The sequence below is a fragment of the Salvia hispanica genome, chromosome 6 (genome assembly GCF_029641045.1).
Source record: "Salvia hispanica isolate PSC_SH4W2 chromosome 6, Shi_PSC_v1, whole genome shotgun sequence".
Lineage (NCBI taxonomy): Eukaryota > Viridiplantae > Streptophyta > Magnoliopsida > Lamiales > Lamiaceae > Salvia > Salvia hispanica.
The window spans coordinates 20,382,192-20,408,297 of record NC_142697.1 but is presented as its reverse complement, the minus strand read 5'-3'; the positions used below and the strand labels follow the sequence as shown (position 1 = coordinate 20,408,297).

The 26,106-nt window shown below is 31.6% G+C and overlaps 1 protein-coding gene across 2 annotated transcripts; it reads right to left on the bottom strand.

Annotated features, from left to right (window-relative positions):
- Positions 1 to 5,598: 5,598 nt before the first annotated feature.
- Positions 5,599 to 12,815, bottom strand: LOC125204770 (uncharacterized). 2 transcript variants are annotated; one of them, XM_048103499.2, is made up of 5 exons: positions 12,714 to 12,815; positions 12,020 to 12,572; positions 11,834 to 11,884; positions 11,681 to 11,753; positions 5,599 to 6,184 (listed from the first exon to the last, which is right to left on the bottom strand). In XM_048103499.2, the coding sequence occupies exons 2-5, from the start codon at positions 12,499 to 12,501 to the stop codon at positions 6,017 to 6,019; spliced, it is 774 nt and encodes a 257-aa protein (XP_047959456.1). In that variant the 5' UTR covers positions 12,502 to 12,572; positions 12,714 to 12,815; the 3' UTR covers positions 5,599 to 6,016. The 2 variants fall into 2 exon arrangements, with proteins under 2 accessions (XP_047959456.1, XP_047959455.1); XM_048103498.2 differs by having other exon boundaries at positions 12,020 to 12,780.
- Positions 12,816 to 26,106: the final 13,291 nt, after the last annotated feature.

The following is a 26,106-nucleotide window of genomic DNA, read 5'->3' as shown; positions in this document are numbered from 1 at the left end:
ACGCACATATATACTTATAATTATATATTCTCCTTTTCCTTACTTGATAGGAACATATATTTAGTCAATCTTTATGACTAATTTAGAGAAATATATTATGGTTAATTTAATTATGATAATTTAGGGAAACATCACATTCCAATTATATATTAATAGCTAATTGATAGCTAATTAATTAGGGTAAAATGTGTCTTATACCAAGTTAATGTATTATATCAAAATCCAATTCTATTTAGGATTCTATCACATGTCACATATGTGAGACATAAAACTTACAGTAATATCATTTATTTAAATATTTTCCTACGTAGTGATAGGTGGTGTTCTTTTTTTCTCTCTCAGACGTAGTTTTATTTGAATCAACATCTTTCAATTATTAATAAGTACATATAATTGGTTTGAAAATATTTGAAAATAAAAGATTGTCGTAAGTCACTGATGTAACTGAAGTCAACAAATGACCAAGTAGATTTACTAATTTAGTTATGTTCTAATTCAGTTTTTGGACAATCAATCAAACTGAATTTGTCACCTTTATGAATTGGAACAACACTTGGAGAACATGCACTCATGCCATATCTCTCTAAAAGATTCGATCTATGTAGCTTTTATGAGACAATCCAAAAGTCCACGTGATTGATCACAAGATATTTCTATCATATGACGTAGGACATCTCACACATATCTTTTATGTTGGAATTTTTTAGAGAGATAATTTTAGTGTCATGTAGTAATTCAATGTCACTACTAGCAAGCAATATATTATCAACAAACAGAACCAAAAATATGAACTTGCTCCCACTAATCTTAAGGTATATGCACCGATCAACGGTGTTTTCTTTAAAACCAAAAGTAGTTCTAGCGCCATGGAATTTAAAATACCATTGAGCCTATTTCAGTCCATAAATTGATTTCTTAAGTTTGCAGACTAAATTTTCATTCCATTTCTTAATGAAGTCTTCAGGTTGTTTCATGTAGACTTCTTCTTTCAAATCATCATTTAGAAAAGCTATTTTCATATCCATTTGATGCAGCTCCAAGTCAAAATGGGCTACAAGTGCCAAAATGATTCTAAGTGAGTCCTTCTTTGATACATTAGAGAAAGTCTCTCTATAATCAACGTTATCTTTCTGAGTATAACCTTTGGAAACATGTCTGGCTTTAAATCATTTGACTAAACCATTTATGTTGAATTTGGTCTTGATGACCCATTTACACCCAATACATTTGTGTCTATCAGGTAATTCGACAAGGTTCCAGACTTTATCATAATCCATAGATTTTAACTCTTCTATCATGACATCAATCCATTTATTAGAATTATTATGCTTAATGGCTAGTGAATGTGAATCTGGACTATTATGTGTCTCTATGCCACATTCAGATTTTTAGAGATATACCAGTCATCAGAAATGGCCGGCCTTCGTTCTCGTTGAGAACGCCTTAATGGCACTTCTGTAGATGCTTCTTCCACACCTATGTTCAATGACTTCGACATCACCATTAAGTGGTTGGTCATTCAAATGTTCAATATTGTTAGATTGTTAAACAATATTTAGCACACTTAACTCTTAAGGAAAAGGGAGAAGAGGGAAATCTACCCTTATCTCACTGATGACCGCATTATGAGTTTTAAAACTCCCACTAATCTCATCATTCTTAAAGAATTAATCTTGAATTTCCAGTTTCAACAATTTTTCATGCTATGATTAGGACGGTAAAAACTATACCCTTTGGACTTTACTGGGTAACCCATAATGTAACTACTAACAATCTAAAGTCCAATTTCTTTTCTTGCGAAGAGTATACTCTAGTTTCTGCTGGACAGCCCCAAACATGAAAGTGCTGCAACTAGGTTTTTCTACGTGTCCAAAGTTCATAAGGGGTCTTTGGAACAGCCTTAATAGAAACTCGGTTTAATACATAAATAGCCATTCTAAGAGCATAAATTCACAACGATATGGGTAAGGTAGAATTAACATACTTCTAACCATTTCCATGAGAGTTCGGTTTCGTCTCTCAGCAACATCATTATGCTGAGACGTACTTGGCATAGTGTATTAAGCACAAATGCCATGCTTTTCTAAGTATTTGGCAAAAGGTCCATGTAATTGACTTACTTTAGTGGTACGACCATAAAATTCACCACCTCTAGATTGAATAATATTCACCTTTCTATTTAATTGCCTTTCAACCTCAGTCATAAAATGTTCAACTGTGCCTGAGATTTTTCTTGCAATAAATAAATCCATAACGCGAAAAAATAGTCAATAAATGTGATAAAATATTTTTCTTCACCAAAAGTCGAGACATCAAAAGGTCCGCAAATATCTGTATGTATAATTTTAAGGAGCTCATTGCTTCTTGTGGCATTTTTAGTAGTGTGTTTGGTTTGTTTACATTTAGTACAATCCACACAAACGGTAATGCTTGTAAAGTCTAAATTCGAATGAATATTATCCTTTATAAGCCTCTTAATTCTTTCACTAGAAATATGATCCAGTTCCTTTATACCATAAGAATGATAAATTCGAATGAATATTATCCTTTAGACACTCCTTCGGTTGCAATATAGGCATGAGATGATGCACCCATTCCATACTTCTTCATCTTATGCTCCTCCTAGACCAATACGTTTCCCAATTCTTTACGAGTCCACTAATCTTTTATAGTGAATCAATTTGGAATGGTCTGAGGATATAAGGAAGTTAGGATGAATTGAACAATGAAATCCTTATCCACCTATAATCCTAACTTTTCCAGCTTAGAAGAGATGTTATTTATTTCCATCACATGCAAGTACATAGTCCGAGAACCATCATATTGCATGCTCATGAGATCCTTCATAAGTTTTCCTGCAATAGACTTATATGAAGTTGTGAACCGATCCTCAACATTATGCAAACATTCTTTTGCAACATCAGTCGTTGAGAGACTTTATCTACAACGAATATTCTAATGAACTGTAAACTTGGTCCTGTTAGATTTTTCCCAAGCATTATGGGCAATCAACCATCTACTTTGATCATAAGATCATTGGCTTATCATTCAAAAAATGTTAGGTCCAAGTCCATTTCTCCAAGAGTGAACTTAAGTTTCTCTTTCCATTCAGAGAAGTTAGATCCATTAAGTTGGAGAACGTTTGAGGTAAACATACTAGTAGAAAAAAAATATGTTTTTACATTATAGGAGCAATTAAGGGATGAATGCTCACATATAAAAGCTTTGAATAATAACACGAACATTAATTTGAAAACCCATATTGTGATGCAATTATGAAAACTTGGGTAGTCTTCATACAATAATAAAAATCATGCTTTTAATATCCATATCTTAGTTCAATAATTGAGTAATAATAAATTGGCGTTACCTTTGGGTAATCGACGCCAATTTATATTATTAACTCCATTAGTGTTCATTACGTCGCAAAGACTATTTCCTTTGGGAATCTAGACCTTTTATGACAAACAAACTATTTAGATAATGAATAACCACAACAAGCATGATGATTAATTGCATAAATGGATTTTCATATCAACTTGATTATAAACTCTTCTTATTTTACCGCACTTTGGTAATTGCAAAATAAACATAATATAATCAACAATGTATTGTTTAAGCAGATTTTCATTTAATTTGATTATAAACTTTTATTATTTTACCTCACTTTGGTGATCGCAAAATAAACATAATATAATAAAAAACTTTTAGTGATTAATTTGCTCAAACAGATTTTCGTACGAATTTGATTATAAACTCTACTTATTTTGCCTCACTTTGGTGATGACAAAATAAACATAATATAATCAAGGTACGTATTGAAACATGAATTGAATTATGTAATCATTTATTCCACCGTCTCGGTAGATTCATAATCATGAAATATTTAATTCCAATACATATATTCAAACTCAATTTACACACAACATGTACACAATCAAAATACCCAAATCAATTTCATATACATAAATAGAATCAATTATGGAAACAATATATTTCAAATTTATGGCATCATTAAATTTGACATAAAACCTAGTGTATAACAATCTGTCGGATTCATGAGGAGAATTTGAGATCATTAAAAAACATACACACGCTTAATGTAAAAATTCATAACCAAGTTATGTGAATCAAATTAAATATTCATACAGAAACAATTTTCTATAAAGAATCGTCGAATCAAATCATAAAACTTCAACTAGTAATATGCATATATTGAATTCACAAATACGTAATACACAATTTACTAAATTTGAAGTCATAATATGCTTGAACATGTTTTAACAATAATCGGATCAATCATAGCAATTTATCAAAAATAAATTCAAAAAGTATAGTTTTCAATAATACAAAAATACATGAGTTCTCAACCATGCTCTGATACCACATGCTTGACATTATTTATCATCATATATTCAAGATCACATAATTGAATATAAATAAAGCAAGATCTTCGAACATCATATATTTCACGTAAAACCATAAACATAACAGGATCGAAATATACCTTGGCGATCCATAGCGGAAGCGATTGGGGAAGACAGAGAGAACTTCCTCGGACTTTCTTTGGTGTAGTAGCGCAACTCCAACTCCAAGGATTTGTTTCTCTCTCTTTCCCTCGTTTATGTGTTCTCTTAATGTGTGTGATTTGATGGGATCACCAATATTTATAGGCAGAGAGAGGACAAACCTAATTATAAAACATTAAAGCCCTTTTCCATCAAAGTGGATATTTAATTAGGACGTTTCTTTTTGACCAAGTAATACCAAAATCAAATGAAATAATTGATGACAATAATTTGATTTCTTAGTCAGTAAATATCAAAACCAATTAAGCTATAAATATATATGCATCTATTTTCTTTACTTAATAATCAAAGGAATGAAATATTACTTCCACTTAATGACTACAATCAAGGACGCAAATATATACTTATAATTATATATTCTCCTTTTCCTTACTTGATAGGAACATATATTTAGTCAATCTTTATGACTAATTTAGAGAAATATATTATGGCTAATTTAATTATGATAATTTAGGGAAACATCACATTCCAATTATATATTAATAGCTAATTGATAGCTAATTAATTAGGGTAAAATGTGTCTTGTACCAAGTTAATGTATTATATCAAAATCCAATTCTATTTAGGATTCTATCACATGTCACATATGTGAGACATAAAACTTACAGTAATATCATTTATTTAAATATTTTCCTACGTAGTGATAGGTGGTGTTCTTTTTTTTCTCTCTCAGACGTAGTTTTATTTGAATCAACATCTTTCAATTATTAATAAATACATATAATTGGTTTGAAAATATTTTGAAAATATTTAAAAATAAAAGATCGTCGTAAGTCACTGATGTAACTGAAGTCAACAAATGACCAAGTAGATTTACTAATTTATACGTAAGTAAAGTGGAGTAGATTAATGATCCAGATCCGAGAGGTCGCGTTTTAATTAAAAGGTGCAATCTTTTTATTGGGCTCAAAATTGGCCCAAATAAAATCATGAAATCAAACATTTTTGGGTCAAGTATATATAGGGAGCCTCTTAAACTAGAAAATCACACACACACACACACGCGCACTGGAATTAAGGAAGAACTAGAATAAAGATAAGAAGTTACATCTTACATTAGTCCAATTAATGAAACACACAAATCTCTAATCAAATTGGCTAAGAGATTTAATGAAAGCCCCAAAGCCAACATAAGTTACGCCAAGTCACGACGGCCCAACACCTTTTACATGGATGGGGCTAATTACTTCTTCAACCTACTCTTCATTAGTATTGTATTGCAAGAGAAATTAATAATTTAAAGAGAGGGAAAAAAAAGAAGAATTGAAAAAGAAAAAATACAAACCACTACCTAGAAGTATTGAAACCGAAATCAAAAGATAACGAGCAACGAAAAGATATAAAACGTACTTGAATTGATAATTTAAAGTTAAAATCGATAGCCGGAGTCCTGTTGGATCGGGTTGGGTAGGGTCGGGCCGAAATATTTAATTAGAGGGATGGGTTCTAGCATAGTGAAGCACCATTATGTGATGAGTAGTTGAGGAATTGGGAAGCAAAGTGATGAAATCCCTTGAACTACTCCAAATGTTATCTCTTACATACTGCAGTGTCAACAAAGGTAGAAGCCTTTGTCCTTTGCATTTTATCTCTATCTGCAAAATACATCCAACCAAACACAAATTAACCAAATCATTCCATTTTTTATTACACATAATTATTTCATCATTCGTTATTATTAGTGTTATCATGCATACACATATAGTCATGGTGACTACACACATGTCAATTCTCATATGATGCAAATTTGTCCCATGCACGTCTATGTCATCAGAAATAGCTGTTAATGCATTGGAAATTTGGAAGTAGGTGGGAGAGAAGTTCACCCAAAATAAACGTTATATTTGGAGTGATTGATAAAGAAACAATGATACATGTATGTTTTTTATATGAAGAGGGTTAATCATAGCAAGAATTTTAGAAAAGGTTAAATTTAATCAAATCAATGAGTCAAAATCACATCTAATATATTTTCATGTAACTATTGATCTTTCAAATAAGCTAATTCCTACATTCAATCTAACTATAGATTATACTATCGATCGAGTCATGCTATGGTCATAACGAATAGGCATCTTCCAAATTCTCTTTGCCAAAGAAACCGATCACATCAAAATATATCTTTCTCTATCAATAAAGTAAACCCTTTGATTAATTTATGTTGGACGCACGTATTGCATTTTAATTAATTGATTGATTGGTAGTATATTGTTGAAGAAGCGATAATCACACATCTAATTTAATAATGTTATCGACAAGATGTATTAATTATGATATAATTTAGACATAAAACCTACCCAATACTGAGAGCTATGCCGCCCCAATGCAAAATTTCCACCATCACTAAATTTATCTACACTTTAATCATTTTACAGGGGACCCATTCAGACTTTGCTCCTACGCCTAAATCATTATACCTTTAGACTTCATTCTATTTGATGTTGGAATACTATCTATCTCTACAATATTTTATAATATACTATACCACATTTGTTACTAGTATTATTTGTACATTGTAAAAAGATGCACAAATATCGGCCACCGAACAATATAATAATTATAACAACATATAATATGAAATGATAAGAAGAAGAATAACTACAACAACAATAATTTTATACTATTAAATAAAAAAGTTGACGGATCCTGAGAGTACGGCGAGTAATCGGCACTTTTTATATTTATATATTCCCTTTTTATATAGTTTACCTAACTTGTAATTGATAGGTTTGCATTCTAAAATTAATACTATAATCTTATAGCATATCTTTCATGCAAGTCCCCTTCACGTTGCTTTCTTCACTTACAAAACCTATATAAATAGTAGATTATGTATAAAGTAATTAATATTTATGTACATATTAGGGATATACCCGGGCCCACATAAACCTAAATGTATATAGGCTTCAATTTCCATACCAATTAATGAAGATCCAAGACTCTAGCTGGCTAAGTCCCTAAAAATAAACGTTATGTATATTCGTGACGTGCCAAAACTATTTATGTATAACTAGTAGTAATAGGGAATATAATTATCTAAGACATTCCCTCCAGACATTCTTTGCAAGTGGAGTAGTACTTTTTATTGGTTAAATGAACATTCCATTCCCTCTCTCTCACACATATAAGTATGTGTGTAAATTGAATTTGAATATCTGGTCACGTCAATCCTCATCACGCTTTCTTGTTCGTTTCTTGTCAACAACACCAAATCATTCTGCTGTGCATTATCTATCATGCATTGCTTTCCTCCAACGTAAAACATCCATTCACTTCTCTCTCTCTCTCTCTCTCTAGAATTCTCTTCTCTCTTCACGCTCACATTAAAGTCTACTTTTTATTGGCACATAAATAATCCTACGTAAATATTGAAGCAAATAAAAACCATACAAATCAATGTCTCAAAAGCCCACAGCTATCAATTACCCCCTTTCAACTCTATTTCAATCCTGCATTTCCACAAAAGGGTAACAAAATACAGAAAATAATTTTTTCCACTACTTAATTAAGTGTATGATATAGTAGTACATATACTTCTTTATAAATAGCTGCTGGGAAATGGGAATAAATAGGATACATTATATACATACTATATAGTACGTATATGATGATGGTGTTTATCATTTATTTATCACCTTGTATTATGATGTAAGTGCAGCACTTAAGACAATCAAGGCCCTACAATGGGCTGGGTTGAAACCAACGCAAGCATGATGAAATCAAACCATATTACTCTTGAGAACGACATGCTCCACGTGTGATTTTTCACTATTTCAATCAAATTTAAATGTTTTCCTTTCTTGCTATATATTTATGATATATGAATAACACGTAGCTTAAAGTGATTAATGATTATCCTAATCCTAAAACAATATCAGAAACCTAGCTATTTTCGTTTTCTACTATTAAAAACCTCCCTAGAATTATAGGGTTATAATAACATGAGGACAAAAGGATAAGACCAATAATATATTTATCTAATCATATTCTAGTATATATATTGAATGGATCCAATGAGATCTCTTTACAAGATTTTTCCCCCTCTATCATTAACATCAATGTTTGTTGTCACGTATTCTAAGTAATAATTAATCATTATTACGAGATATAAACTATTTAATGCGCTCATATTCATATGGTATGAAAACCAAGATCTTCAGCTTAAAAGTAAATTGATTTCATCATACCAAATCAGTCCAAGATTTCCCCATTTAAGTACGAGAGAGAGAAATGCCCTAATTATACTTGATTTTCATGCAGATTCCAAACTTTAATTAGCAGATATTTTATTATCCCTACCCACTTATAATCTTAATGATTGGCCACTAAGTTGCATGCCGTGTCTAAAAAAGTTTTTGAAATTCAGGGCCAAAACGGGCATAATTTATTATTCTATTTTAGGTCATATTATTTATAATCAAGACCGCCCTAACCATCCATGCTAACCATTTGGCTAAATAGTAGTATGACTTAAAAAATAAAAACTAATTAACTATGTCACCTCCGAAATAGAACTATACTAACTAATCAAAATTAGAGAAAAAAATGGTTAAGGGGAAAGGAAAGGTTTTTTTTTTTTTTTAAGGGGAAAGGAAAGGTTGACTTAGGAAAACATGCATGATATGTACAGGAGAATGTTGAGTGTCATACATTCTCAACGTATCAAAATCGTATTTAATAATACTAATTACTAATAAATGTATATACAAGAGCGGCACGTATAATTCTACCTAACATATATTTTATTGAAAAAGATTACATTAGAATTCTGTTGGTTGTACAAATAGCTGTGTAGATTATAGATTATGTTATAATAAGATGTTTTCAATACCTTACTTTATGATATGAAGTCTGATGTGCAATCAAAGGAGGGTTATATACGCATCCTAATCATAAAGGGTTGACATAATTATAAATTAATCAATACTAAATTAAAAAATTATACTAGTAGAACTTTGAATACTTGCATTAATTATGAGGAAATTGTATTCGGAATGTTTGCAGTTGTACTATGTTGGGAAATGGGAATTGTGGTAGGCAGGTTAGGCTAATTTCAGTTTAGGGAGGCAGATTAATATTCAGACTTAATGACGATTTCAATAATTAAACAAGGAAAATGGATTGAAGTATTATTTCAGTTGATTATACTCTATAATATATGGCATTGACATCAATTTTTTATTAAATAAAATAAATAAAGATTTACACGCCAGAAGCACACATAATATTTACACTTTAATTTTCAAAGAGATTGAAATATTTTATATCAGCATTAAAATAGAGCATGCAGCTAGCTATCCTGCGATACACTTATAATATAATTTAATACTACTAGTATCTAGACCATGATAATATTTGGAGCCACGTATCATTTTATCGATCGAGTTTACCTTCACCAAAATAATATTCTTTAATTCCAGACTTGAATTTTTTACCTATATAGAATGAAACCAACCTACTTCCTCAACTTTATGACGAATTTTAGCCTTTATGGAAATATGTTCTTAATCTCAATAATTCATATTCTGCACTAGTATATTAGTATAAAACAATAAATCTAGAATTTCCATTATATTTGCTTGCATATGGAGTATCTAATACTGATATACATACTACTTCTAAATATCCAAAATTGAACGGTCTACAACGACTGGGTCATTTGTAACACGCATGTATAAATTTAATCAATATGTCATATAAATAATACTATAAGAATATTCTATCCAAATTGTTAACGACCTAACTCATTAAATTATCCAACAAATTGAAGTAGCTACCTTGATTATTGACGAAGCTATTAATTAATAGTCGATTACGGAATATCATATCTTTAAACTCTCTAAAACACGTCTTCCTATAGAAACTCCCTATTAAAAACTATCATTAGTCATCACGTCGAAATTCATAATATACTTTGATTAATTTTATCTTAAGAACACCTCCAGATAACATAACAAATATTCTACAACTACTTATTCGGAAGAATACTTTTAGTAATATTTTTATGCATGATACTTAATCCTAAAAAATACTGTATACCCATATTCTTTCAACTACAACTCAATCTCCTTATGCTCTTTATAATGACTGGATATTTAATCACCTTTGTCATAAAACTAATCACAGAAAAAATACATCCTGTTTAGTTTTTGATAAATCTTTTGCAATAATGGCTTATGAGCTTTGAATAAAAAACCTTAATCCTAGGCTGTTAAGCCTATTCATAAATCCATAAACACAATCAAATCTACAGATTAATACTATAACTAACCGTAGCACCTAAAACGGAATAAGAATTAAACTACAAAAATCTTAAGGATGCAATGAAATTATAATTAGAACGAAGGGCTAACTTTCTTTTGTTGGTTTGTTATATTTTTGAATGGCTTACACAAATTAACACTTAATATCATTTTCCATTATATTTGAACCTATTATTTAAACCATCAAATTCGGGTGTATAATTCCTTAGTAGAAAAATAAAAAGTAGGCTTTCTCCTCTTTAATAATGCCTATATATAATAAATATATATGGACAAATTTTAAGGTTACAAAGTTGAAAAAAGCTTATAAAATAGGGCACTTAGCTTATGTATAAATATAGTAAGGTGTAATATATGATGATGATGATGAGTGGATTGAGGGAAGGATAATCGATGGAGGCGTCACTTTCCTGAAAACAAAATGAAGTAGAGAAGCAAATAGCTATGGGAATTGCTTATAAGGTGACAAGTAGTTTTCCTTCAACATTTCGTCACTTCAACCCTAAATCTCATATCCTTTACTTGGATCATAACTAACTCTCTAAATCACATATTAGCGACTGATCAAGCAAGCAATTAAGTATCCACTAATTATGGGATTAAGCTAATATCAACAGAAACAGACCTAAGACACATACACCATACCTACTTATGATGTTATCCCTCAAATTTTCCCTTGAGATTAAGAACTAACCCACTATGGTTCTCCTGTTTACATCATCTCACACACACCAACCATTTCTCCTCCTATTCCATATTACCGAATCACATCTAACATACTAATCAAGTAGTAGGCAATTAATTAAAGAAGAAGCTGAGTTTAATTACCTCTGATTCATCTTCCAAGCTAAGCTTGTTAACAAGGTATTTTATCACCAGTCGAATCGTCATCCTCCCATCCCTAAACACACAAACAAAAGATTGAATCATTATTAATTTAAAAAGTAATTAAATGAGTAAACAGAAGAGAAAGAGAATTACTTGATTCTCAAGTAGCTCTTGGATATCTGGGGAAGAAATGGCTCTCTTTCCCTGAGATGGTGAGAAACAGCCCATTACACATGATGGTGTCCAAAGTAGGGACACCAGAAATCAAAACTCATCAACAAAAAATGGTGATGATTAGTTCGATTACACTTTTATTCTAACAATTGAACAACTACTTACTGATTATGCGATGCTTGGAGCATAAACCAGACTCCAGAATGCGGCCTCCTCGGGGGCTGCACCACTCTGAAATCCGGCTCGTACAGCTGGAACGCCGGCCTCACAAAATAAGAGGGCGATGGCGATGGCGAAGGACTAGCAATCGGAATAGGCCTAAACGCCCAGTTAATCTCGTGCTGATGCGATATAAAAGAGGGGCTAAACCCGGCCGGAGCGCGATACGTCTCCGGCCTAATTTGCGAATGAGGCAACAACTCCAACTCCACCGGCGGCCTATTCTTCTTTCCAGCATCCTGGGCACCGCCACCGCCGATGCTGAGCTGCAGCCACTCCTCGTCTTTGGAGCTCGATTCGCCGCCTTCCTTAACATGAGAATCTCCCTTTTCCTCCGTCATTCCACCAACTAGATCCGATCCTACGCTTAAGAAACCATAACCCTCGCCGCTGCAAAATCTCCGCTTCTCAGCCGAAAACATGGTCATCTCGAAACCCCAGCCCGATCACAAGCGATCTCCATGAATGAGGGTTTTTAGGCTGGGAGAGAGATCTATTGCTGCTGCCATGAACATGAATCAAACCAGATGCAACTCATATCCATTTACCAGATAAGTACTAGTATTAATTTTGTTGTGTGTGTGTGTGTGTGTGTATATATGTATGGTGGAAATAAGAGAATAAAACTTTCAAATCTCACTTTCCATTAATTCTCTTTGTTTGGAAGCTTGTGGGGGGGCTGGGGCTGGTAGAGAGATGGTGCTTAGTCAGTTACATGCTATATATAATGTCAAGTGATGTGTATGTATATTATAGGGCCAACAGTAATTAGCTATATATTAATTTTTTGACTTTATTAATAAGAAAAAAATACACGTTCCAACTTGTTTTGTAATGGAGGTTTTCCAAGCTAACAACTTTAGGGCATGTTCCAAGAATGAAAAATTACAATACAAGTAACTCTCTTTTTCAGATATCACAAAAAGGTCCTTTTTAGCTTCTTTTGGGGCATTGGATACTAGGAAAGGAATTAACCCATCTTTTTTCTTTTACCTGGAAATGCTAAACACCATTAATTTCTCTTTATTAATCAATTGTATAACCTAGATTAATTAACTCCAATCAACGCTTTATATCCGATTATAGTTAATTTAGTTATCTTTTCTGTTCACTTTTTAATTCAATCACCACCACTTAGCTACCAGAAAAAAGCAATGTTAATCTATTTGTAAACAGGTTAAAGGTGAAAAGTCTGCATCTTTAGTAATAATACCTGTATATAGTTAACTACAAGAACAAGTTAATTAACGCTATAAATCACTAGATTTTGCACTCAAGGTGCATAATCAAAAGGAAAACATAAAAGGAGAATGCAGTTGCCAAGTCAATGACATGGTAGCTTTATTATACTCCTATATACTTGCCATTATGACATTTTCACTCATTTCCACGCCTCCTCCTATTCAGATTAATTAGTTTTATTTTTTTATTTCACAACTTTGTTACTTATGAGTAGCTCGATTGAAAAGATGATTGGGTGGTTTTTAAATTGATATGTACCTTAACTTTTGAGATTTTACCCCTCTCTTAATTTCCATCTAAAATGAGGTTAGCACTTGGCATGCTCACAACATTCACGGTAACCTCGAATAGCTAACATACAATGGAAATTTATTAAATTTTCAACCATTAGGATGTTGCACGTATTTGATAATGTGGTGTGATTATATACGCATATGTATAGTATAGTAGCAAAAGTAGAAATTACATTATGAGTATATGATTTCATTTTTGTCACATATCAATATCATCATATTCGTATGCGGTGGTTTCTTTATCTCACGTGTCTTAATTGTATAATTGTATTTGCCTCACTTTATTACCCTCTAGCTATACCTTCCCTAAATTTCTTGGGTTACTGATGATTATGTGTGTTTTGTTAAATGAGATACACTATGGTGCATCCGTTATAATTAAATATCAAATTCCAATTGTAGAATACTAGTAAAATTTAATTAGGGAATGATGAACTCTATATGAATTATGAAGTAGTTACACCGTACATGCATCAGAATGTATACATTTTTTTTTGTTTTTAGCTAGGGGGTTCATGGACATGGCCTATATAGCTATATCGGTAGGCAGAGTTTCCAAATTATGTTACAATATTTCCATATATCAATCACATATGTAGTGTGAGTATTATATATGTAAACAGTTTCGTTTTGGGTGTAATAAATCATAGAAAAACTATTTGTTGGATGAACATAGGCAAGGAGAAGGGTAAGTATAGTAGAGACAAATCGGAGAGCTAGAAAATTCTGATTTGAAGGGGGAATTAAAAGTATATATAATTAATGTTGGGATAGGGGCATAGGGCGTAGGGGAGATTAATTAAGAAATAATGAGAGCATAATAAGAAAGAAAAAAGAAAAAAAGAAATGGAGAAGAGGGGTTTAGGCATGCATGATTGTGTTTTCTGAAAAGCCAAGAATTGAAGAGAGGACGTGGTCTTGTTCAGACATTCCGTTTAACAGGCATGTGCCCCCCACCCTCCCAACTTTCTCTACAGTTGACTCTCATTTGTCCCCCAATTCCCATTTCCATTATTCCCTTAATTAATTTCCCTCAATTTATTCTTAGTACAAAACTATTAATTTAAACTTTCATAAAATATTTGTCATTTTTAAGCATCCTCCACATTAGTTAAAAGTGGAATCTTTTAGGATCTTATAACTTGAAAATTAGTGTTTATAAAATTGGTGAAGGAGAATAATTAGTATGTAACGTATGGATAAAAAATAATAGAGGGGGGCAGGGGGCGTGTTAGGCTGCATCTCCCTCAGAAAAGCTGATATCATCCCATTAAAAGTGGTCTGATCAACCAAGCTCCTCTCTTCTTTTTTCTCTAAATTATTTTTTATTTTATTTTATTTCTCTTTCGATGCAACGGCAACTGTGACCTGGGAACATGTAGTAGTATAATTTTGAAGAGAGATATGTATAGCCTGGAGGGCCATGCTTTTGAATTGTTAATTTGCAAAAAACAACTAGGAGCTTTGCCTTTACTGTACTTGTAAATATAACAAAATTCTTATAGTATTTATATTACATTTGCCTTCATAAATTCACACCTGAAATATGTTATCATATGCCATGCAATTTTTTTTATAGCGCTTATGTTTTATAGTAATTGTGTGGTACTGGTATATATAGCAAGGAGCCCAAATAGAAGACTACAAATAAAGTCTAATGTGGAAATTGAAAAGGTTATATTTAATCCATAAATATATCGCAGGGCAAATTAATTGGTGATGTGTAGTAAACAATGATGAAAGGAGGCAGCTTTGAAATAAAGGGTTTTCCAATTGTAAGGTAGAAAAAGTTTTGATGGTTGTTGTTAAAAAGAGGAAGCATTTGGTATGATGAAAAGCAGCATTTAATTGGAAAAATGAAGCATGAGCTTGCTTGATTTAGTGATGAGAGTGCATGGAATGGCCGACTTAAGGGCTTGTTGGACATATATTTCTACCACAACAATTGATGGAGTATTATTTTATTTTTCCCCTCTTAATTAGTATCCTATCAATATAAGTGACAGAAGTAGAAACTAATTGATGACAACAGCAACAACATAAAATCTGATAGAAACCAGTTTTATGCTGATGTCGTGGCCTACAAAACACTAATAAGAACTTATGATGGTTGGACTTCTGATTCTCTTCTCCTTTATGATCCTCATCTTCTTATTCCATTCCCTTTGTCACAATTTCCCAGTTATCGTTATTCACAGTAAAGTGCGATCATAACACGATTTTTACGAATATTAATGGACTAATTTTGTTATTTATAGTGCTATTTAATTTAATTTTACAAAGTGGATGATCATTATAAATATAACAACAGAATTAAGTTGTGGCATGAATAGAAGTACGAAGAGATGTATGAGTAGAGGATGCCCTTAAGAACTCCAAACTATCATGTGGTAGGTGTGCCACATGCCTACTGAGTGTCTTTAATTTAATCTTATTTTTTGTTTTGAGATTAATTTTAAGTTTTTCGAGAGTAATTCTTTTTTTTATTCGAACTGCATCTACAAATATTTAAATCTTATTTATTGTATATAATATATTAAGTAGTAATATTTTACGTCTGTAGTATAGTAGAAATTTTGAATGTGGTATAGACATTATTATAATATGCTGCTACTAATACAAGAGTATTAATTTAATACTATATATGCCTACAATAACTCATCACATTCGAGTAAATAAGTAGGAGTAATTAATACTCCATATATAACGTGTCGTATAAACAGTAATCCTATCATCTCTTATTACAATAGAGAACCAAAGTTAACATATTTGGGTGCATAAATTAATGAGTTTTAATTTATTTGAAATGTTAGTATTACTAAACAATCTCATAATCTTGAGTCGGCTTTAATTTATTGAAGAAGTCGTCTCATACATAAATAATTATTATTAATTACTAGAAGATGTTGAAGAAATTGTGCAGTTTTTATAAGAGATCCCAACCAAAGAGACATATATTTATACAAGTAAAACTCGAAATGATCGAATCATGATAAACTATTGATTAAAGAGTTGAAAATTTTAATCTTTAGAGTGGAGCAACGGAAAAATCAAAGCATTGATGATGAATTGATGATGATGATGATGATCCACATAAGAAGACGCAAACTCGAGAGAGAGAGTACGTACGATTGGGTAATACACGTAATCATAATGCATTTGCATGGGATGCTTTCCCTATTCTTTCATACAACACCACATTATTCCTTCTCATCATTCTCAATTTGTATGCCCACATTTTATTCAACTCTCTAAGAGAGGGGCCGCCCATTTATTTATCATGTTTTCTCTTCTTTATTCATAATATATGCATGTTAATACTCCATATATAATTGGATGAGAATTAATTTGTGGTTCCCACTTCTCATTTGCATAGTTGAGGGTAAAAAGGGCTGCTGCTTTTGTGTGTGCTTCATGAATCATCATGGCATCATGACTGCCATCATCATCCTTCATTCCATCCCCCAATATTATGTTACTACCTATTAACAAGGCTAGTGCGATCCCAAAAAAAAAAAAAAAAAAAAAAAAAAAACTCGAGCTCTCGTTATGCATTCATTCATCATGCCTTTACTATTTACTTCCATTCTTTTTATTTTCTTTAATTTAATTTTCTTTTAGAAGGAATAAAATCATCAAAAGGTTAGAGATCCAAACAATTATAGTGATTGAACTAATAAACAAATTGCTAAACAAAGTTGTTTATGTAAGATATCCCCTTAGAAAAGGATACATTAATTGTCAATTTGACCATATATAGTGTAAAGACTAAAATTCTCATGTTCCAGAAAAGTCAGGCAATGAAATGGAGAGTATATAATAAACACTAGACTTAAAGTTTAACAGAAATGCTTTAGCAAAGTTTAGCAGAAATGTGTAGTTGTAATAAGAAAGTAAAATAATATGCATGTTGCATGTGCCCTAATTAATGCTGTGACAGTCTCTGCATGTGAATCATCACTTCATCCAACATTATAACTACATAATTTTTTTTTAACTCGAACATCACAATCTGTTTGTTTATTAGGTTCAATCAGACAAAGGTACTGATTTCTTAAGAATTTCTAGGTTTTCCAACATTATTTAAGCATGATTGCTGACAAATTAATAAGTACGAGTAGTCAATTATACAGTAGTTACAAGTTATTTATCATTCAACTTACACTCTTAAGCTTGGATCGAGTCAATTTGGATATAGCTAGTGATAAATTCGTTGATCTACTTTCGCGAAAATAAAGGAAATGTTTTATAAAAAAAATCGAGAAGTGAATCAGCATATATTTGTGATTAGCTAGATTATAATGTTGACTCCATCTAACTAAAAGCACCACCAATTTACTTAATTTTGTTCTCCTTGCGTAATCATATTATTTTTGGTTCTGAGGGGATCTATAAAAACTCTTCTTTTTTTTTTTGTGAAAATGAAGAACCATTTTCAGTCATTTGCTCGGAAAGATAAAATGGCGGATGTATTTTTGAGATCAATATGGTGAATGTCATTTCTTTGCTTAAAAAAAAAGGAAACATCAGAGTTCAAATTCAATGAGCGAAAATTTCATTAAATTTAATTTCAAAATATAATTAATTGTAACTGTAAATGCAACAATCTAGTTCAATAGTTTACCACTGAAAATAACAATTTAAGTTAACCCTACCCTAACCTATATGTTCATTATCGAAATCCTAGAATTAAATTATCATTCAACCAGAGTGGGTTGAAACTTTGAATATGTTATACTACTACTATTGACACAATGACCCACACAAAAATATTGAAATTAAATGTAAAAATATGCTATTTGTCGAAGGTTGTCATAAAAATATTCCTTCCATTCCGACCAATACAGTGGTTCGTGCAGATCAATCTGAAACATTCTTTATGCAGACTTGTTTCAATAAATCTTGTGATGCAGACTACAACTATTCTTGTACTAGAAGAGAAAGTTGATAGGGATTTTTTTGCCACACCTCATCCAAATTATGCTTTGATGATTATCTAAATTCTACATATATATACTCATGATTTTTTTAGTACCGTTTCTGATATCGACTGGATATGAATACTTGAATAACCATGTTTAAGATCAGGTACTGTATATAGGCAATATTACATATACAAATCTTTGCACAGAAATAACTTATCAATTTTTTTTAATCCAAATAGATAAATTTATTTTTGTCGCAATCTTCTCACAGTTTAACAATTTTTAAAACAAAGTAAATGTGACATAAATGTGGTTAAGTTCGTCCCTAAAACTAAAGGACAAAAAATTCTGTATTTTAAGTCAATTTACAATTTGTTAACATTTAATTAATACAGTAGAAATTTAAGTATTCATGGCACTTTCAGTTGCTACATTACCTTTGGTTTGGCTCGATTGTGATAAAATTTCATCAAATTAAATGTGAAGTTTGTGTATTTGAATAAAAGATTGAAAGTGTATGTATACGAAATAAATAAAAACAGAGAAACAACTACTCCATGTATTTTTGATGCAACCGATCTTCTGTACAATAAGAATGTAGGTATACATATATGTGAAATTAAAATGTGATATAGTACTACATAAATATCCACAAATGGAGAAGCTTTTTGTGGTGTGGTTGGAGAATTAGTGTCGTGGGTTTCTCTACATATATACTTATATTGCATACAAATCATTAATTCTCCAAAAAAGAAAAAGTGAAGAGAGAGTGTGTATGTGTGTTTACACTTTAGCATAAGTCTCCCCCTTTTTTTGGGATGCACTTTTGCATTGCATGTTGGCTTCTGATGAAGGAAAAATTAGCTCTCACGTCCAAGCAATCTACCACTTTTATTTTATTTTTCTTTACACTTTGGAAAAATAGACCCCTTAACATTTATGCCTAGTGGCCCCCTCTCACTTATTCAATCCTTACTCTATAATTCATTATTACCTCTATTGTCATTTCAATTTTTGGAAATGGTTTCTATTTCAATCACTTTCCTTCGTGTTTTTCTTTATATGCATTTCGAGATAGATATAATTTTTCGAGTAATATTTTGACCAACTTCGCTTTAAAGGTAAAATTTAAAGGATCTTAGATATTAGTATTTTTTTTTTTCATAAACTAGTTGTTGGCATATTTTGATGAAAAGTAACATTGAGTTTTCAAAATCTATGTCTTTTGACCTAAAACTAATATACTATCACTTTTAGTAAACATTTATGAATAAATGAGTTTTCTTTGTTACAAAATTGTTTAATACGCATTTCATGCTGGCAGTTGAACTTAAAAAACCCTAATACTGATTTAGGTCAGATCAGTTAATTTAAACTGGGTTAATGTATAATCATATCTGAAGAATATCAAACAACTAATCACTAAAGCCAAATTGCATATTTTTTCCCCTACTGTCACATTTTACTTAACACACACACACACACACACACATACATATATTATATAATAAATCTAAGTGTATAATCGGCAAGACAAATTCGTTGGGTTGGGGTTATTAATTGCAGAAAGAGCAGGCACGCTTTGAAACACTGAAACTGAAATGGGACATGCATTTGGAATAGAGAGGTGGGGTTTTATATAGTATTGATAATAATATTGTGAGTGATGCGAAAGTGAAACTATAAACAATAGTAGTAATTAATTAATTAATCAAGTAAGCAGTGTAGGGTAACAAAGGTGAATGCATTTATATTTGCATGTCACAAACCCCCAAATATTCCTCTCTTTTTAATCCCTTTTTCCCTTCTCTCGTTTACTCATAGAGAACCCCACCTTCCATCATTACCACAACCCACTCATTTCTTCTCCCATTTCAATTTTTTCAACTAATGTTAAAATCATTTAATTCCGTAACTCGATGTGACTCTATAGTTACTCTATATTACTAGTACATCGAAAGAGGATAGCACATTAGCACAGTTTTTCTTAGTTAAATAAACAAATAATCATAAAACTTAACGCAATTGATGTATGCCTACTTACTAACTCAGATAAAACTATAGTCTAATTAAATATTGAGTAGGGAAATCATTTTTTTCGCATTTTATATTTCTGTTGAAAAAAATTTCCCATGCAAAAGAACCTATGTGTATTCATGCTAATTGAGGGCATAATGGTCCCGAAAAGGTGAGGCGTGGAATAATTTGAATTTGGAACTGGTCCATTTTTTTAAATAACGGACAAAAGGCATTGATCAACCAGGAATTTGTCTATTCAAGAAGTGACAAGGATTTATTATATTGATTTCATCAACATGACTTTACTAAATGTTAATTTAATTTGCTTGTCTATTTTTACTTTTAAAAAAATTCTCCTAGTTATTGAACATATTTATACTAGTACTTTTTTTTTTCTTATTTTTCTTTAAATATATGCATATGGAAATTTAGAAATAAATTCAGTGTCAGTTTTCAGTTTTGTCTTAAGAAATCTATGCCACAAGACATCCAAACATTTTTTTTGGATAGATTGAGAGTATATTGGTCAGAATTTCTGTATATGTGCAACGTCAACTCCCAATTTATTTTTAGGTTGCAATGTCATAATTACATGTTTGCAATATCATTGCGTGTTTATTCTTGTTTCGTCAACCACGGGGATTTCTTTTGCCATACCACCAATTCATCAAATCTTATGTGGGTCCCCATACAATATATATATATATGCAACTATTTCAAAATTTATGAGTTTCAACCCAGGAGATAAACAGCTAGTACTATAATTCAAGAATCTGATAGGTATGAAATTGTATAATTATCACATGAATTGCCATGTGTAATTTCTTATTCCTCAATCAAATTGTATAATTCAAGAATGCGATAGCTGTGAGATGTTTATCGATTAAAAGTGTTAGTATTTATTAATATGTGAAAGTTACAGATATAAATTCTTGACTTTGTATCTTAATGGACCGAAACGCTTACAAAATCAAGTCATGTACAACTTTGTCCAACTAAAAGCAAAGTAATTTAAATACAAAGCGGATAAGCTTTCTTTCTTGCATAAGTATCTGTGTTATATTATCAACTGAAGATATAAAATTAAATCCCCTGAAAATATTCTAATTTAAAAAGACTTAAAAAAGCATGTAGCCTATATTTATTGCTCATTGATTAACGAGACGTGGGTTGGATGAATTTCGTTTCATCATGCTTTGTCCTTGACTGATTTTGACCCCAAAGAGATATTTTCACTATTGATAGATAATAAATTCGCCATTATATTTTGCACATATTAATTGGTGGAACGAATTTAAGAAATCAATTAGATTATAGTACTTATCTTTTTTGGCCCATAATAGGGTTTTCAGAATTTATGAAGGTTTTGTTGTTGGAAATTACGTAATACCCTCCACGAGCAAATACAATTAAAACTTTAAAAAGAGGGAGTAGTATAGAAAACCAAGGATGACAATTGTATTTCTGGTAGTAATATAAATGAAGTTAGAGAGGAAAAAAAAAGGAAAAAAAATGGGAAAAAGAAGTCATGCAGAAAATATAAAAAAATAGCGGCGGGGGGCCATCAAATTCCACGCCTGCATGGACGTGCGTGTGCTGAGCTGGCTTACTCCCGTGGGCCCCATCTCGCGTGCAATCCTCCCACGTACATTTATATTCCTTTTAACCATCATTATATTCTTTTCCTAATCATACTTTACCAATTAGTTTACCACCATTTTTCACTCTTTTTTACGTTGTGAAAATTATGTTGGATTTATTTGTTTCTAATCATTGCTATATATTTTTCTCACTTTTCAAGTACACACAAAAGTTCAATATTGGAATGGAAACCATCTCTCGAGTTATAATATAGACTTGTAGCGCTAGCACATACTACTAATTATTGACAGTAACTTAAATAAAGTAATATTTGTTAATATATGTAGAGAAAAGGACCCAAACAAAACCAGAGTGTAAAGTTCATTCCACTTGAATACATTTTTATGTATGAATCCCATTCATTTCTACTTAAATAGTGTTACAACAAACAGCAAGCATGCATAGATGCAACCAGTTCTTACTTGTAATGATCTTTTAGACCTGTTTCTTCACACATAGTGATAATGGAAGAATAACCCAAGCATGCTTAGCGCATCCAAATCTTTCAGATGATAAACCTGCATAATCTGATTATTCTGATGAGTTTCTGTTTAAATACAATCTATGCTAACTAGAATAGCTAAGGAGAGTCTATGAGTTCAGAGCATGGGAAACATGCAGAAAAAAAGGAGTGCTGTGTTAACCATATATATGCACAAACACTATTAAGCCTATATATGTATGGGCTCACAAGTCTGACAATTGATTTATATCTTATGTTATGATACATCTCAGATACAGAAAGCGGTTATGGTTGTGTTTAGTTGTATGCTCAAATCTGCTTTCCTAAAACTGCATCTGCATCTGCATCACTCCAAGAAGAATTCCTAATATTCTTCCAAGAAGAAATGCTATGGAATCAATCATTTTCTAGGATTCTTATCTCCTCATGTACTACTAATATATAAGGATTCAAGCCAGTCCTAGCCCTAACAATGACATCCTTCATGTCTCTGCCTTAGTCGGATAAAGAGAGAAAATAAAGATAAAAGGCCTTAGGGGAGACGACGCCCAACACTTTTCAATTAAGGGACACCCAGTAAATTTGATATCTCCAATGCTGGATATAAAATTTCAGCTGGACACAAACAACAAATTCAATATCAGTTTCAAACATAAATATCTTCAGTGGACATACTTTTAAGAAATTAATTGTATTGATTCATATTCTTGCTATCATCTTATTATGGTATATTTGATTAACTATCTGCGGTTGGAATTTCAAATGTTTGTGCAGCATGAATGTAACAACAAACCAAATAGTAAGATAAGATATTGCTTTCAGTGACACAAAATCACATAGAAAATCATAAGGGGTATATAACTATCACAGAGAAAGAACAAGATATTGGACGAAGAGTCGTATCGAATACCACATTACAAGTAAATAGTGGGATTAAGGAAGGATCTTGGAAATAACTTTTCTTTGGTCTAGGTATACAATCATATTCTATCCACTCAAATCTGGAAATTTCCTTATATATTCATCTACAAGTCAGTATTGATCACAAAGAGAATATCTAGTCAATAATGACGATCAAACAACCATAGAATATACATACACCAATATCTTCTTGTAAAGTAAAATACATTATAACCTTCAAGAATCTAAATTTTACTTTGTTTTGAAGCATTTCAGTGGAAACTTTATTAATTCTATTAGCTTATTTTGAAGAAAGTGACTGTGGTGAATTTTCCCATCACTGATAGGGAATACATGAATCAAAATAATTATGTTTCATGTGTAATACGGGTCATGTGTGAAACATCAAAAAATTGAATTAGAAGTCGGAGACAATAGGTAGGCAAGTAGGCATACTAATCACTCTCCATACATCAGCAATCTTAAACGACACACATAATTGACCATCAGGTGTCCAAAAGTGGTCATTCAATAGTCTGATAATTTTCAGAGTAAGACGTTGACAAAGAAAACAAAACCAAACTCTTTTCAGACCGAATCAGAAACAGAGTATTCACACTCGATCGTAAATATCAGAAAAATTTACAGATCTAAATAATACTTCAAATTAAATTAAATTTTCAGCGACATCGACTTAAAACACTTCCTAAATGTACCTACTTCAGTCATTCCTATATCTGTCATGCATACATGTGAACGTCACTAGATGTCCGAAACAGACAACAAATTCATATGTAACTTTGAACTATTGTACCACAGCAAAGAGCATAGTCTATTTGATTAAGTTTCATTTTACATGTAATGATGAACAATAAAGCCCAAGTAATATAGCATAAGGGATAATGGAACAATAAGTTTTTACTTCTAAAATAGAAAAACTTAAGTAAGAACCATATATGGTAAAAGTTTGTAGGACATATCAAATTACTTTGAGCTCCAAAACAGAAGAGTAATTACTTTTCTCAAACAGGATTAGATCTAACAGGGCAAAATGGATAACCATTATTATTAACAATGACTTATAATACTGGTGAAAGTAGAATTGTATGTTACCAGAAAAATTACCTCGGTACCTCTAAGATTTTGGAGACTTCAGAAGACCATGTAAATTGTTGCCAGGACTTGATTGTAGACTCACCACCAGTATGTGGTGTGATGATCATGTATTACACTAAACAATCCAATTGCGATGCAACTACAAGGTACTAGTATTCAATCAATGATCTCATATTCATAGAGCAGAGTCAGATTTGAACAATATTGAAAAGCTGTGTGTATTAACTAATGAATGACACCTTCATTTTCCAGATCCTCTTTTCATTTCCAAGTAGTATTCAATCAATGATCTCATATTCCGATAAAAATCGGTAAAATTAATATCAAATCCAGACTCTATGTGCTAAGTTTCCATGGATATACGGTCCAAAAGCACAAAATGAATGTCAGCGTGACGCCATGACATGAGTTAATCATAACAGTTGCTAGTATTAAAAACAGCAGGAATGGTGAATGTAGAAACAGGGATTAAGAAGGGATGAAAACAGTAGTAAGGAATACAGCTGGTTCCTTTAAAGGCAAAAATATCTTGAGGATGTTTGAATAGTGTATAGAAAGTCTTGTAGCCATAATTTGGTTTCCTACTTATTCAACACATGATATAATGGGAATATTTAATAGAAATCTTTATTGATCTTGTGTATAAGGAATAAGTTTACAGATTTATCATACTCTTTGGACTGAGAATATCCCAGAATCATAAGTACTAGTAACAAACGAAACAACATTCCTTTCTGGCATTTCATCGAACAATTTTAGAGCATCATATTCCAAGTGCAGATTCAAACAAAAATAGCGAGCCAATAGGTTTAAACAGTTGAGATGCTGTGGAAACTGGAAAGGGATATTCGATGACAGCCGGCGTATCTCCATTGCTGCAAAAATGTCCAACATCTGAATTTGGAGTATTAGAGATAGGAGTAGAAAACATGCTGCCGATTGCATAAAATTATATATCCATATAAATTATCTTAATAAATGTGATTACTAATCTACTCTACACATCTGATAGGTATTAAGAAATATCAGTTTTATTTTTTATATTGTTTGATAGAGTTTTTGAAATAATAGATGAAAATAGATAATGATAATATTATCCTTTAATTAATTTTCATAATAATTAAAAATTAGAGAAAAAGGTACGCAGCCTTCTTCTCCGTTACTTCACTTTCTCAACTCTCAACTCTCAACTCTCCATTACTCATTCCATCACTCCACTTCTCAATCATTTTAATCTCACTCTCTCCACTCATGAAATAGGTCTCCATCTCAAAGTTTTCTCTAAACAGGACTCCTCTCATTTGGCATAATTTACAGTCCAACAAAGTTGTAACGGAGGTATACAAAATTTCTAGTGTTTGTTTACGTATTAATTTCGTTCCTGATCCTCTTTCCCAATCGAAATTTGTATTGTTTGTTTTGTGCATTAATCGG